Genomic DNA, 13,381 nt, shown 5'->3' on the forward strand with positions numbered 1-13,381 from the left:
CTCCCTCTTTGGTTTTTCTTCCTCCATTACTCCCAAAGGAAGGATCATATTTCATAGTGCATGTGTGTCCTGCTGGTGGCTCTGACGGGGTTTTCAGCAGCGTGGTGCTGATCATTTCGTGGACAGAGATGACAGGATGCTGCAGCACACTGTTTCTCACAGAATAGAAGGAGAGGGTTGCTTCTGTGGCTTTCCTTTCTTCAAAAAGGCTGAGGAACAGAGGGCAAGCAATTTCAAAGCAGGAATTCCTGAAGGGCACCAGTAATTAGAGTTAACCATGTCTGATAACTACAAAAATTCATTTCAAATGTTGAAGTTAAGCAAGGGACAGGAGCTGGGTGTAGAGTAGGAAAGCTTACTGTGATTCTTTAAAAGGGCTTGTATGTTGCCTCAGACATTATGGTAGTGTCATCTATTCATTCATTTTTCAAAAGGATTAAAGTATTTTTACTATATATATAAGCATATTTTACAGTTTATATTTTAAAGGCCAGATGCCTACAACTAAAATACAGAACTGAGTGGCCTGTGTTTTATTTTGTAAAACTACATAATTTTTCATTTAATCCTCATCTCCTTTTGAGTTTGACTTCTCTAAACTGTGGTTATAATATTACACTGTGCAGATAGGGAATAAAGTATATGTATGACTGTGCCTGAGATTATTATAAACCTGGTTTTTGTTAATGTTGGGTTTTTGTTTTCCATAATGTCTAGAAATGATAACTTATTCTCATTTTTAATTTTCTGATAGCTTTTTCCATGATTACCTTTTTTCTATTCCTTTTCAGTGTTGTTACTTATTGAAATAAAAGGTATATTTATAGTTTAATAATTATTAGAACCTCATATTTGGCTTTCTATACAAGATGATTTCAATGTTCTGCTTTTTATTTTTGTTTAGAAATAGTTTAGGTAATATATTTTAATTAGTTTATACAATTAGTGTAATTTATAATATGAATATTATTATTAACTATAGCATTTACATTTTTATAAAACTATTTTAAATGGTTTGAAGTTTTGCAGATGCATACATTGATTGCTTTATTTGGTAGTAGTTTGAAAGATCTTTTTAAAGCTAAAGATTTCATCAGTGTGGCTTAGCATCATTATGGCATTTCACGTGCAGGGAAAATGTGTTCTTAAATAGTTATCTTATGTTGATGATTCCTAGTACATCAGGGCATTCTCCCTTGCTTGAGTTACTTCAGTTATTTGAATTGGTGAGGTAATGGAATGAGCTCCATGATAAAAATTTTTAAGTAATGAAAGTGAAAAGCCATTTATTCACCTAATCATATATTTTAGTTACTTGATAAATTACTGACTTTTTAAAGGATGCTTGTATTTTTTGATCAGTAGTTAAGAGAGTAAGTCATTATTTCTGAAGAAACTGTGGTAAAGTGCATCATCAGAGGGGCAGTGGGTTCACATGCTAAACATAAAATTCGACCTGTTAGTTTCTTTCATGGTATTCTTGCACAGGGAGATTTTTCATACTAGGCTTACCATACAGTTCCCTAGAATGGCAGATACTATGAGATGATTGGTGGAACAAGGGAAGGGATGATGTCATCTTCACTTCCAGGCCAAACTAAAGGAAAAGAGAGTTGTTCCTTTACTGAGCCAGTGTTTACTACAGTAATTCTAACATATGGCATTAGTGGATTGCATTTCATACACAGGGCAGGGTGTTTTTTAAAGCAGCTAAGAGATGGCTGATCTCTCTCAGCTTGAGGTCCTTCTTTGTGAGCTATCATCATGATTTATAAAAAGGGGAAAAGGTGCCCTTTAGGATTTTGCTTTTGATTTGGTTGTAATTTATCCTGTTGGTTCTATACATGAATATAAGTATTAGCTCACATTGAAACTAAAATGTTTTTCAGCGCCATTAATGTTTATGTACAAAATGTCTTTTAGAAATTTATCTTTAGAAAGTGTTCGGCTTCATTTACATACACGGTACCTATGATCATTATCCTGTTTTTAAAGATGACTGTTAAAATTAGATTTTAGTTAGTTTATTCTTGAATACTTTTTTGTTGAAATTCCAATTCATTGTAGTTTATTTAAATTAATTGAGTTGAAAAAAATATATTGGTGCTGGAAAATCAACCTGTGGATGTTTTCTGTGTTTCAGGTTTTGAAAGCTAGAGTCATGTTTATTTGCTAGATTTAGTTGTATGTTTATATGTAAATTTTGTGTGTTCTTTTGAAATCTTTTCACAAAACAAGTAATTCTTAAGTTTTATACAAACCCAGATTCGTTTATAATCACTTATTGTGAAAATATGATTTTGTTCAGAATAACAGTTTTACTAAAGTCAGTTCTATTCTTATAAGTAGCAGCATAATTAAGATGGGCAGCAAAGTGTTGTTCAGAAAGTGACTTATACTTTGCCCAGGGGTATTGGAAATCTTTTGTTACTTTGCCTGTTTCTTTTTGGCTAATAATGAGGTATTTATCCCTTTGACAGTAGAGTCCATTGTAATAACACCTGTCTCTCAGGTAATAATTTCTCTTACGTTGCACATACTCTTCCCCTTAAAATGGTGTTAGGTCAATAAAGCAAGGTAGTTCTATTACTCTGAGTTATTTATTGATGTTATTCTTAGAATTTTACTGCCTGGAGGGGTGGTACCTTTTTTTTTTTTTTTTTTGAACTGCTGGAAACTATGTTTTACTTTGGCTATTGGGAAGCACCATTATAGCTTAGTGGAAACTCTTTGTGGTAGTACCTACATTTAGATGCCTTGTGACAGAATCTTGAAGAGTAGGGTGGGTACTAGAGGAATTGTGTTTTCAGATTAGAGAGGGTGTGACAAGAATTCATTTTTTCTTATAATTTTTATAGGAAAATGATGCTTCCTTTTAGTCCAAGCTCAATTTGGAAGCAGGTTGAATCACTTTCTTTTCTGATTGTTTCTGGATTTTACTTGCTGCTTGTCTCTTTCTAGGAATCTAGCATTGGGCTGTAGGAAAGTACCATATTGCATAGATGATTTTTCCTCAGAGGGAGTTGGTAAATGCTACATGTCAGCTGTTTTGCTTGTGTGTTTTTTTTTTTTTTCGTTTCCCTTTGTACAGTGAAATTCTGTTGTTTCCATTTAAATTTATTATTTACATACACATCTTCATGCCACTTTTGATGTTTTTAATGTTAATTTAGAATAATCTTGAAGGTTACACCTTTCAGAACAGTTACTTGATAAATAGGAAGTTTTACAAGCAGAATACATATGTGACATCTGAGAACTAGGCTGCCTTCTGTATTTGCAGTGCAAGAGTATCTTACTAGAGCCGATTGTTTTCTCTTGGGAGGATAAGCCTATGTTAAATTTGAATAGTAATATTAGGAAATATGGCTTCCCAAATAAAGCTGTGCATCAGTGAACAGAATTAAAAATACAAATGAATCTTAAAACTGAAACAGAGATGCTTGAGCCAATTTTTTTCTTATAGAATTTAGCTTGTTGACAAGTCTCATAGAAGGGTGTGTATGTGTTTTCAGTAAACTGCTCTTTGGGCTACATCTGCAGATACAGTAGCCAATTGATCTAATGCAGTTTCTGAAGGCTTTCTATACAGGTGATGTCATCCTTTTAGCTCTATTCTCCTCCCACTCTCTTTCCTTCTTATTAGATATTTCATCTTACTGCAGAGCATAGAATCAATAGGAGCTTCTCCTTAGGGAGCTGCTGTGAAACAGGCAAGGACAGTAGGAATTAAGACGCTAACATATAGTCTTGCTTTAGCAGACGATGTAGTGTTTTTGTACCCTATCATATATAAAATTTCAACCACAACGTCAGACTTAGATCCACAGTACTGTCTTACTGATGCATTAGAACAAGGAGCAATGCTGCAGAGCTGTAAATAGTGCTTGTGCAAAGAGAAATTTTTAATTTTGAAGATTCTCAGGCATTCTTCAGGACTAACCTGTTAGAACAGACATCTTCTAACTACCGCTTGCTCAGTGGTTCATTTTTTTTTTTTTTTAAACCTCTGATGGTTAACAATATAAAGAAGAAACTTTCATCTTAAGGATACTGTGTTCTGGTTTGCTTCTGAGGCAGAAGAATTACTGCAGTGCTTGCTCTACAGAATGAAATAAGTTGAAGAAAAGACAAAGCTGTCTTTGGAAAGGTTTCTCAGAATCTAGCAACACAGATTTGGTGCATGTTGCCTTATTTGCTTTGATTGATACAGTATTAACTGTTGTGTTACCACTGTGCATGCCTGTGCCAGGTGCCTGAGGAAGCGTGTGTATGTCTCTATGTTCTGAGCCAGAAATACAAACATCTTGATTTACTGTGACTTGTTAAAAGTGAACATTTTGATGAAAACTGCTCCAGTAATTTAGAAGCTCAGTTCTAAGCTACTGAAAGCTCCTGATTTCAGTTTGAAAGAGATTTGGAGAAGCTGTCTTTACACTGCAATTTACACTGCAAATGGTGTATGATTTATAGAAAGGAAACTTAACAGAATTTTGTCAACATACTCGTCGGTGTGGCTCTGGTTTGAAAAGGAAACTATCCTTTGCAGCTCAGGAAATGGCTTTTCTTGTTCGCTGTTATGCCAATTGTCTTCAGCCATGGGCCTCCAAAGTAAGTAATTATTATTTTCTTTGAGAGTGATATAATCTATTACATTTAAATTCTATTTTGAATTTTAAATGAGCTGTATTACACTGTTACGTTTTCTAAACTTTAAGAACTGCAGAGCAGTTTAAAAAACTCATTCTCGTGGCCATTTTTGTTTTTCAGTTTGTAAGAATCTTGAATATTCTCATGTACCTCTAAGAGGATTTGAAAATACTTTCTTAATGAATCTGTAGACTCAAAATGTGTAGTGCATTTGAAGTATACTCTTTTCAGACTGAATGATCATTTGTTTATGCCTATACATACACATACATATACATCTCTGTGATCATACTCTAACTTGAATATATTGTATTTCCTCATTTTCTTCAAGGGTTGATGTATTTAGCTATGTTAGTCTAATCTTTAGTCTGTGTTATACAACATTTTCTAGTAATATGGTGCTATCAAATAAATTGTTGAATTGTATTATTTTACAAACACTGGATAATAATTCATATGCAGCCAAATGGTATGAAGAATACTCATTATGAAGAGTAATTATATGAAAATCTTTTAATAATGATCTTAATTATTTTCAAAATAGTAGTAAATGAACCATTAGTAGTTTGGAATTGCTCAGGATTGTCTTTTATGCTTGTCATTTTAAAGCAAGCATGTTAACTCACAGAAAAGCAAAATTGCTACACAGAAGGATTTGCTAGGTTTTAGAAAACTATACACTATAATTTAATAAATTGTATTCACAGTGGTTATTAATATAGATCCGGAATTTGATGCCACTCAAGTCATCTTTCCTGTTATATAAATGTCAAAACAAAAACAGTAAAATCTAAATTTTTAGTTTTGTATAAAACCACATGTTTTAGAAAACACTTTAATTGTAACAGTAACTATGTTAAGATTGCTTTATGGTTCTGTTGGATAGAGACAGACACAATGGAAGCATCTCTTAGGATGATCTGAAATCATGTCTTTGTTTAAAGGTTGTCCTATTGATGGTGACTAAGGAAGAAATACTATGATAGCATCATGGTGTACTGTTTCATCTGAAAGATAGCTCATTGGGTATGTCTCTTAAAGGCAGCTTCTGGAAGGACATTTAAATTCACTGTCCATTTGGCAAACAGCTGATTGAAATGTAAAGAATAGAAAGATGCCTAGGTTCACACTTCATTTGTACTATTATCTGGTAAGGCATGGATGATCTTTTCAGTGCACATGCCACCTGTGGGGCCCATGCATTGCTGCTACTTGGCACTGAGGTTTAAAATGACACATAGAAAGGAAATGGAGGAAACCAGGTGAAAAAGATTCAAACAAAAGAATGAGATATAGGGGTTAGCCTTTTGAGATACTGATAATCCACATTTAAGATTGAACAAATATAGAAGACCCAAACAGGATTTTAAACATTAAATTCTAAGGTTTCATTAAATGACAGCAGATATTATCTGAGCTGGATTTTGTGATTGTTACTTTACTGAGTAAATTAAGTATTTATGATAAAGTACATGTCTCCTACCCCTGCCCCCAACTCTCATTTCACTGTTGATGGAATTTTAACCCTGGATTGTGATTAATTACACTTGTGATTAATTTTTCATATTTGTTGCTTTTGGTTTTCTAAGACATATTATTCATTAATTCATGTATTTTGCCCATTCTAGTACTCAGATTCATTACTTCTGAATTGGTTTATTGTCTTGATCAGTAAATAGTTTTAGCAGTAATGTTCAGATGCCATCTTTTATATTTACCCTTCAAATAGTTGCTTATTTGTGTGTGAAATAATAAATCTAAAGTCTTTTCCCTTTAGCACTTTGAAAAAGTTAATGCACTGTCTTCTGGCATCCAGTACTAGAGATGAGAAGTCTGGGATCTTTGTAATTCTTGTTCCTGTGTTAAGTAATCTGCTTTTCTTCTTGTTGGTTGTTAGTTGTGTTTTGCTTTGTTTTTATTTTTTATCCTTGATGCCATAAAGTTTTATTATGGATTATCTAATTTTTTGTTTTCTTTTTCCTTTTTGGCTTTTGGAAGTCTCTCTCACGCTGAAGATTCCCATTTGTCTTCAGTTGTGGGAAGTATGTTATTTTTTGAAAGCAGCAACTTTTTTTTTCTCTTGTTACTCTGTATGTTGGAACTCTGGACTGTCCATAACGTCTCTCAACGTTTGTTTCATACTTTTTCTCATTCTGTGTGTTCCTAGTTCGATATTCTAGCTCATTAACTTATCCTCCACCTGTGACCAGTTTCTGTCCTGCTGTGTATTTTTTAAGTTTCTAAATTTAATAATTGTGTTATTCATTTCTGACATCTCTTAGTGATGCTTCATTGTAACCACCTTTGTTTAATAACTTGTTTTCATTTTATGGTTGGTATTCTTTTTTCTTGATTGTCTACTAGCTCTTTCTTCAAGTTTAAATTTCTCTCTTAGTTGAGTTTTTTTGTTCTTGTTTTTCTTTCATGAGGTTGACCTTTCTTGATTGATTCTTAGTTAAGAGCTCACCATCTGGTCTGTTACGGTTGCTTGCCCTGGGTGACGACTACTGGACAAAGAGGCATTCCTGCCTTGGCTTCCGTCGTCTTTCTGTAGGTGCGCCTGCAGTCACTGGTTTAGAAAGTGCTGCCATTTTCACTTTTAGACACAGCTAAATCTATAGGTTGTTTATTTTTTTTTTCCTATAGGTTGTTTCTTGACCCTTCCGTTACCTTACCTATCTGCAGCATTTGAACAATTGATGACTTCCTCCTCCTTGACACTCTTTGTTTTGAGTAGAAATCAACCATGACTTGCCAGACAATATATGATCTCTTCTTCCCTTCATCTTCCCCTACACTCTTCCTTGTTCACTCCAACTACAGCAGCTTCCTTGTGTCTCCCTAAACTTGCCAGGTACTCTTAAACCGATTTCCTATTTTCACAAAAATTCTATTTGCCCTTTAAACAAAACTACTGTTAAGTAATATTGATTGAATTCTGTGGTTTTAAAAATGTTAAAAAGTGGGGAGACATGTGTCTCCAATTTGAAAAACTAATATTTATTGTTATTTAACAGTGATACCCTCCATCCTCATCTTTCAGTAAAAATAATGAGTTAGAAATGCAATTTTACATGCCTCAGGCACAGTGCTGCTGTATGTACCCCAGGCTGCTGTGATTAGGTATAGCTGTTTCCTTCAGGGCTTTTGAGAAGTTTATACTTCTGTTTCCGTAAAACAGGCTCCAGACTGCTGTGGGGGCCTTAGGATCTGTTTTTAACTCCTCTCTCACTGTCAGCTGACACTTTTGATACTCTCGTCTAGTACTGCATAATTCTGGTGTCTTGCTTTTTAACTCTGTAAGACTTCCATCTTCTTGTGCCTTGACTAATTTTCTTGTCTCCTATATGTATGATTTTCTTCCGTTTCATATTCTATGCTTCCAGGGTAATGTGTTCTAAAGGTATATTTCTTCTAGTCATTTATTTACTGAAGCCTCTACAATAGCTCTTTTCTAGTACAGGGAATCTAAGCACCCCAAAATGCTATGTCTGGTCCTTCATCTCTTGTATGCTCCTGTAGTATACCTCTCTACCTGAGCTATTCTGTTTTGCGTACTGTTTCCTGGCCTAATGTGGATTACATATGTAATTTTAAACCTTCTGGTTGCCTTATTTTCTAAAATAACTTTAAGGTGAAATTAATGTAATAATATGTCCAGTTGAGTTTTTAAAATATGTAATAAAGTAATTATTAATGAGATTTTACTTTTTGTTTATTTTTAGTAAATCCAAATTTGCATTTTATACTTTGAACATGTCTCAGTTTGACTAGTCACACTTCACTTAGCGCTGTTGGACTACGGCTACTACGATGAACATTTGTGATTCTGGGTCTTTGTCAGGACTCTTTAGTATATTTAATCCGCTTTTTACCTTCAGTGAGAATGAGGTCTTTCTAAGTTGCATTTGTTGTTTTAGTATTTTGATTGTTGTCTAAAGTCTCCCCAAACCCATGGTACTAATGTTATGACTAGCATTAGATATACACAAACTGCTGTTTATTGAGTAATTAGGAAATTAGACCACCAAGCTTGTTAGAAATTTATTTATATATTCAGTAGCTAAGTATGTAGTTCTGAAATGTCTTACTGTGAGTACAACAAGGAACTTAAAGTCTTTGCAATGTGCCCACAAATAATCTTTATTCTTTGGTAATTTTAAAGTTAATGGATAAGTGATTTCTGGATAGGCACAGTTCCTCTGTAACGTGTAGCTACCTAGATGTTCATCAGCAGATGAATGGATAATAAAGCTGTGGTACAAACACACAATGGAGTATTACTCAGCCATTAAAAAGAGTACATTTGAATCAGTTCTAATGAAGTGGATGAAACTGGAGCCTATTACACGGAGTGAAGTAAGCCAGAAGGAAAAACACCAATACAGTATACTAACACATATATATGGAATTTAGAAAGATGGTAACGATAACCCTGTATCAGATCAGATCAGATCAGTTGCTCAGTCGTGTCTGACTCTTTGCGACCCCATGAATCGCAGCACACCAGGCCTCCCTGTCCAACACCAACTCCCGGAGTTTACTGAGACTCATGTCCATCGAGTCAGTGATGCCATCTAGCCATCTCATCCTCTTGTCATCCCCTTCTCCTCTTGCCCCCAATCCCTCCCAGCATCTGAGTCTTTTCCAATGAGTCAACTCTTTGCATGAGGTGGCCAAAGTACTGGAGTTTTCAGCTTTAGCATCATTCCTTCCAAAGAAATCTCAGGGCTGATCTCCTTCAGAATGGACTGGTTGGATCTCCTTGCAGTCCAAGGGACTCTCAAGAGTCTTCTCCAACACCACAGTTCAAAAGCATCAATTCTTCGGCGCTCAGCCTTTTTCACAGTCCAACTCTCACATCCATATATGACCACAGGAAAAACCATAGCCTTGACTAGACGAACCTTTGTTGGCAAAGTAATGTCTCTACTTTTGAATATGCTATCTAGGTTGGTCATAACTTTCCTTCCAAGGAGTAAGTGTCTTTTAATTTCATGGCCGCAGTCACCATCTGCAGTGATTTTGGAGCCCAGAAAAATAAAGTCTTCCACTGTTTCCACTGTTTCCCCATCTATTTCCCATGAATTGGTGGGACCGGATGCCATGATCTTCGTTTTCTGAATGTTGAGCTTTAAGCCAACCTTTTCACTCTCCTCTTTCACTTTCATCAAGAGGCTTTTGAGTTGCTCTTCACTTTCTGCCATAAGGGTGGTGTCATCTGCATATCTGAGGTTACTGATATTTCTCCCGGCAATCTTGATTTCAGCTGGTGTTTCTTCCAGTCCAGTGTTTCTCATGATGTACTCTGTATATAAGTTAAATAAACAGGTTGACAATATACAGCCTTGTCAAACTCCTTTTCCTATTTGGAACCAGTCTGTTGTTCCATGTCCAGTTCTAACTGTTGCTTCCTGACCTGCATACAGATTACTCAGGAGGCAGGTCAGGTGGTCTGGTATTCCCATCTCTTGAAGAATTTTCCACAGTTTATTGTGATCCACACAGTCAAAGGCTTTGGTGTGCCAAAGCAGAAATAGATGTTTTTCTGGAACTCTCTTGCTTTTTCCATGATCCAGCGGATGTTGGCAATTTGATCTCTGGTTCCTCTGCCTTTTCTAAAACCAGCTTGAACATCAGGAATTTCATGGTTCACATATTGCTGAAGCCTGGCTTGGAGAATTTTGAGCATAACTTTACTAGCGCATGAGATGAGTGCAATTGTGCAGTAAAGTTTGAGCATTCTTTGGCATTGCCTTTCTTTGGGATTGGAATGAAAACTGACCTTTTCCAGTCCTGTGGCTACTGCTGAGTTTTCCAAATTTGCTTGCATATTGAGTGCAGCACTTTCACAGCATCTTTCAGGATTTGGAATAGCTCAACTGGAATTCCATCACCTCCACTAGCTTTGTTTGTAGTGATGCTTTCTAAGGCCCATTTGATTTCACATTCCAGGATGTCTGGCTCTAGGTCAGTGATCACACCATCGTGATTATCTGGGTCGTGAAGCTCTTTTTTATACAGTTCTTCTGTGTATTCTTGCCATCTCTTCTTAATATCTTCTGCTTCTGTTAGGTCCATACCATTTCTGTCCTTTATCGAGCCCATCTTTGCATGAAATGTTCCTTTGGTATCTCTGATTTTCTTGAAGAGATCTCTAGTCTTTCCCATTCTGTTGTTTTCCTCTATTTCTTTGCACTGATCTCTGAAGAAGGCTTTCTTATCTCTTCTTGCTATTCTTTGGAAATGCATTCAGATGTTTATATCTTTCTTTTTCTCCTTTGCTTTTCACTGCTCTTCTTTTCACAGCTATTTGTAAGGCCTCCCCAGACAGCCATTTTGCTTTTTTGCATTTCTTTTCCATGGGAATGGTCTTGATCCCTGTCTCCTGTACAATGTCACGAACCTCATTCCATAGTTCATCAGGCACTCTATATATCAGATCTAGGCCCTTAAATCTATTTCTCACTTCCACTGTAATATCATAAGGGATCTGATTTAGGTCATACCTGAATGGTCTAGTGGTTTTCCCTACTTTCTTCAATTTAAGTCTGAATTTGGCAATAAGGAGTTCATGGTCTGAGCCACAGTCAGCTCCTGGTCTTCTTTTTGCTGACTGTATAGAGCTTCTCCATCTTTGGCTGCAAAGAATATAATCAGTCTGATTTCGGTGTTGACCATCTGGTGATGTCCATGTATAGAGTCTTCTCTTGTGTTGTTGGAAGAGGGTGTTTGTTACGACCAGTGCATTTTCTTGGCAAAACTCTATTAGCCTTTGCCCTGCTTCATTCGTATTCCAAGGCCAAATTTGCCTGTTACTCCAGGTGTTTCTTAACTTCCTACTTTTGCATTCCAGTCCCCTATAATGAAAAGGACATCTTTTTTGGGTGTTCTAAAAGATCTTGAAGGTCTTCATAGAACCGTTCAACTCAGCTTCTTCAGCGTTACTGGTTGGGGCATAGACTTGGATTACTGTGATATTGAATGGTTTGCCTTGGAAACAAACAGAGATCATTCTGTCGTTTTTGAGATTGTATCCAAGTACTGCATTTCGGACTCTTTTGTTGACCATGATGGCCACTCCATTTCTTCTGAGGGATTCCTGCCCACAGTAGTAGATATAATGGTCATCTGAGTTAAATTCACCCATTCCAGTCCATTTCAGTTTGCTGATTCCTAGAATGTCAACATTCACTCTTGCCATCTGTTGTTTGACCACTTCCAATTTGCCTTGATTCATGGACCTGACATTCCAGGTTCCTATGCAATATTGCTCTTTACAGCATCAGACCTTGCTTCTATCACCAGTCACATCCACAGCTGGGTATTGTTTTTGCTTTGGCTCCATCCCTTCATTCTTTCTGGAGTTATTTGTCCACTGATCTCCAGTAGCATATTGGGCACCTACTGACCTGGGGAGTTTCTCTTTCAGTATCCTATCATTTTGCCTTTTCATACTGTTCATGGGGTTCTCAAGGCAAGAATACTGAAGTGGTTTGCCATTCCCTTCTCCAGTGGACCACATTCTGTCATATCTCTCCACCATGACCTGCCCCTCTTGGGTTGCCCCACGGGCATGGCTTAGTTTCATTGAGTTAGACAAGGCGAGACAGTAAAAGAGACACAGATGTATAGAACAGTGTTTGGACTCTGTGGGAGAGGGCGAGGGTGGGATGATTTGGGAGAATGGCATTGAAACGTGTATAATATCATATATGAAACGAATTGCCAGTCCAGGTTTGATGCAGGATACAGGATGCTTGGGGCTGGTGCACTGCGACGACCTAGAGGGATGGTATGGGGAGGGATGTGGGAGGGAGGTTCAGGATGGGGAACACATGTACACCCGTGGTGGATTCATGTTGATGTATGGCAAAACCAATACAATATTGTAAAGTAATTAACCTCCAATTAAATTAAATAAATTTATATTTAAAAAAAATACACTTGAAAAAGAAACTAATAACAATGCAGTTTGGAATTTAATAATAACTTTTGAGGAATAATGTTCTGTTGGGGAATTGTATAATTCTTAAACATTATTTTTAGAGTTAATAGTAAATATTACTTTGTACTTAATAAAGCCCTTTGAATGACCTTCTAAATGAAATAACACTTGGGTATGGATTATAAGGGGCAGAACGTTTCAGATAGCAGTTTGTTAAAGGGTACATTTTCCCTACTATGATTCTTAGCTGTGCAGGTTATTCCTGAAGACCAAGTTTTAATATATGTAGTACAGTCTTGAACAATTGTGTAATACTTGCCAGGTACCCCTGAGTTTTGGCAAGTATACAGTATATATATAGATATATAGATACATGTGTATATATGTACTGTGTTCGTTTGTGTAATATTGTGCTATACTTATACCTGCATTCATGCCAGTCTAGGGTCAAGTAGATCTCTGCCACTGCTCCCCAAACTAATTGACCTATAAATGTTTCTTGGATAAATGGATGGTATTGGCCCATAGCATGATTTCTTATATTGACAGAATGTTGATAAGATGAATATTGGGGGAAAAGAAGTTTTGAAAATGCTGGGTGAAACACATTTCTACTTTGTCAGAGTTCTTTCAGTTCAGTCGCTCAGTTGTGTCCAGCTCTTTGCAACCCCATGGACTGCAGCATGCCAGGCCTCCCTGTCCATCACCAACTCCCAAAGCTTGCTCAGACTCATGTCCATCGAGGCGGTGATGCCATCTAACCATCTCATCCTCTTTCGTCCC

The 13,381-nt window shown here is 36.4% G+C and overlaps 1 protein-coding gene across 8 annotated transcripts in view; it reads left to right on the forward strand.

Moving 5' to 3' along the window:
* Positions 1-13,381, forward strand: part of RAPGEF6 (Rap guanine nucleotide exchange factor 6) — a 233,180-nt gene that overhangs the window by 105,331 nt on the left and 114,468 nt on the right. Inside the window, exon 1 of one of the 8 annotated variants that reach the window (XM_061422869.1) lies at positions 941-4,611. The exons of the other annotated variants lie outside the window; for them this stretch is intronic. Coding sequence (XP_061278853.1) covers positions 4,558-4,611 — 54 coding nt within the window. The 5' untranslated portion in view covers positions 941-4,557. Of the gene's footprint in view, positions 1-940; positions 4,612-13,381 lie in introns of those variants that run through there. 8 annotated transcript variants of the gene reach the window in all.

Source organism: Bos javanicus, chromosome 7 (genome assembly GCF_032452875.1).
Source record: "Bos javanicus breed banteng chromosome 7, ARS-OSU_banteng_1.0, whole genome shotgun sequence".
In the NCBI taxonomy this organism is placed as follows: domain Eukaryota; kingdom Metazoa; phylum Chordata; class Mammalia; order Artiodactyla; family Bovidae; genus Bos; species Bos javanicus.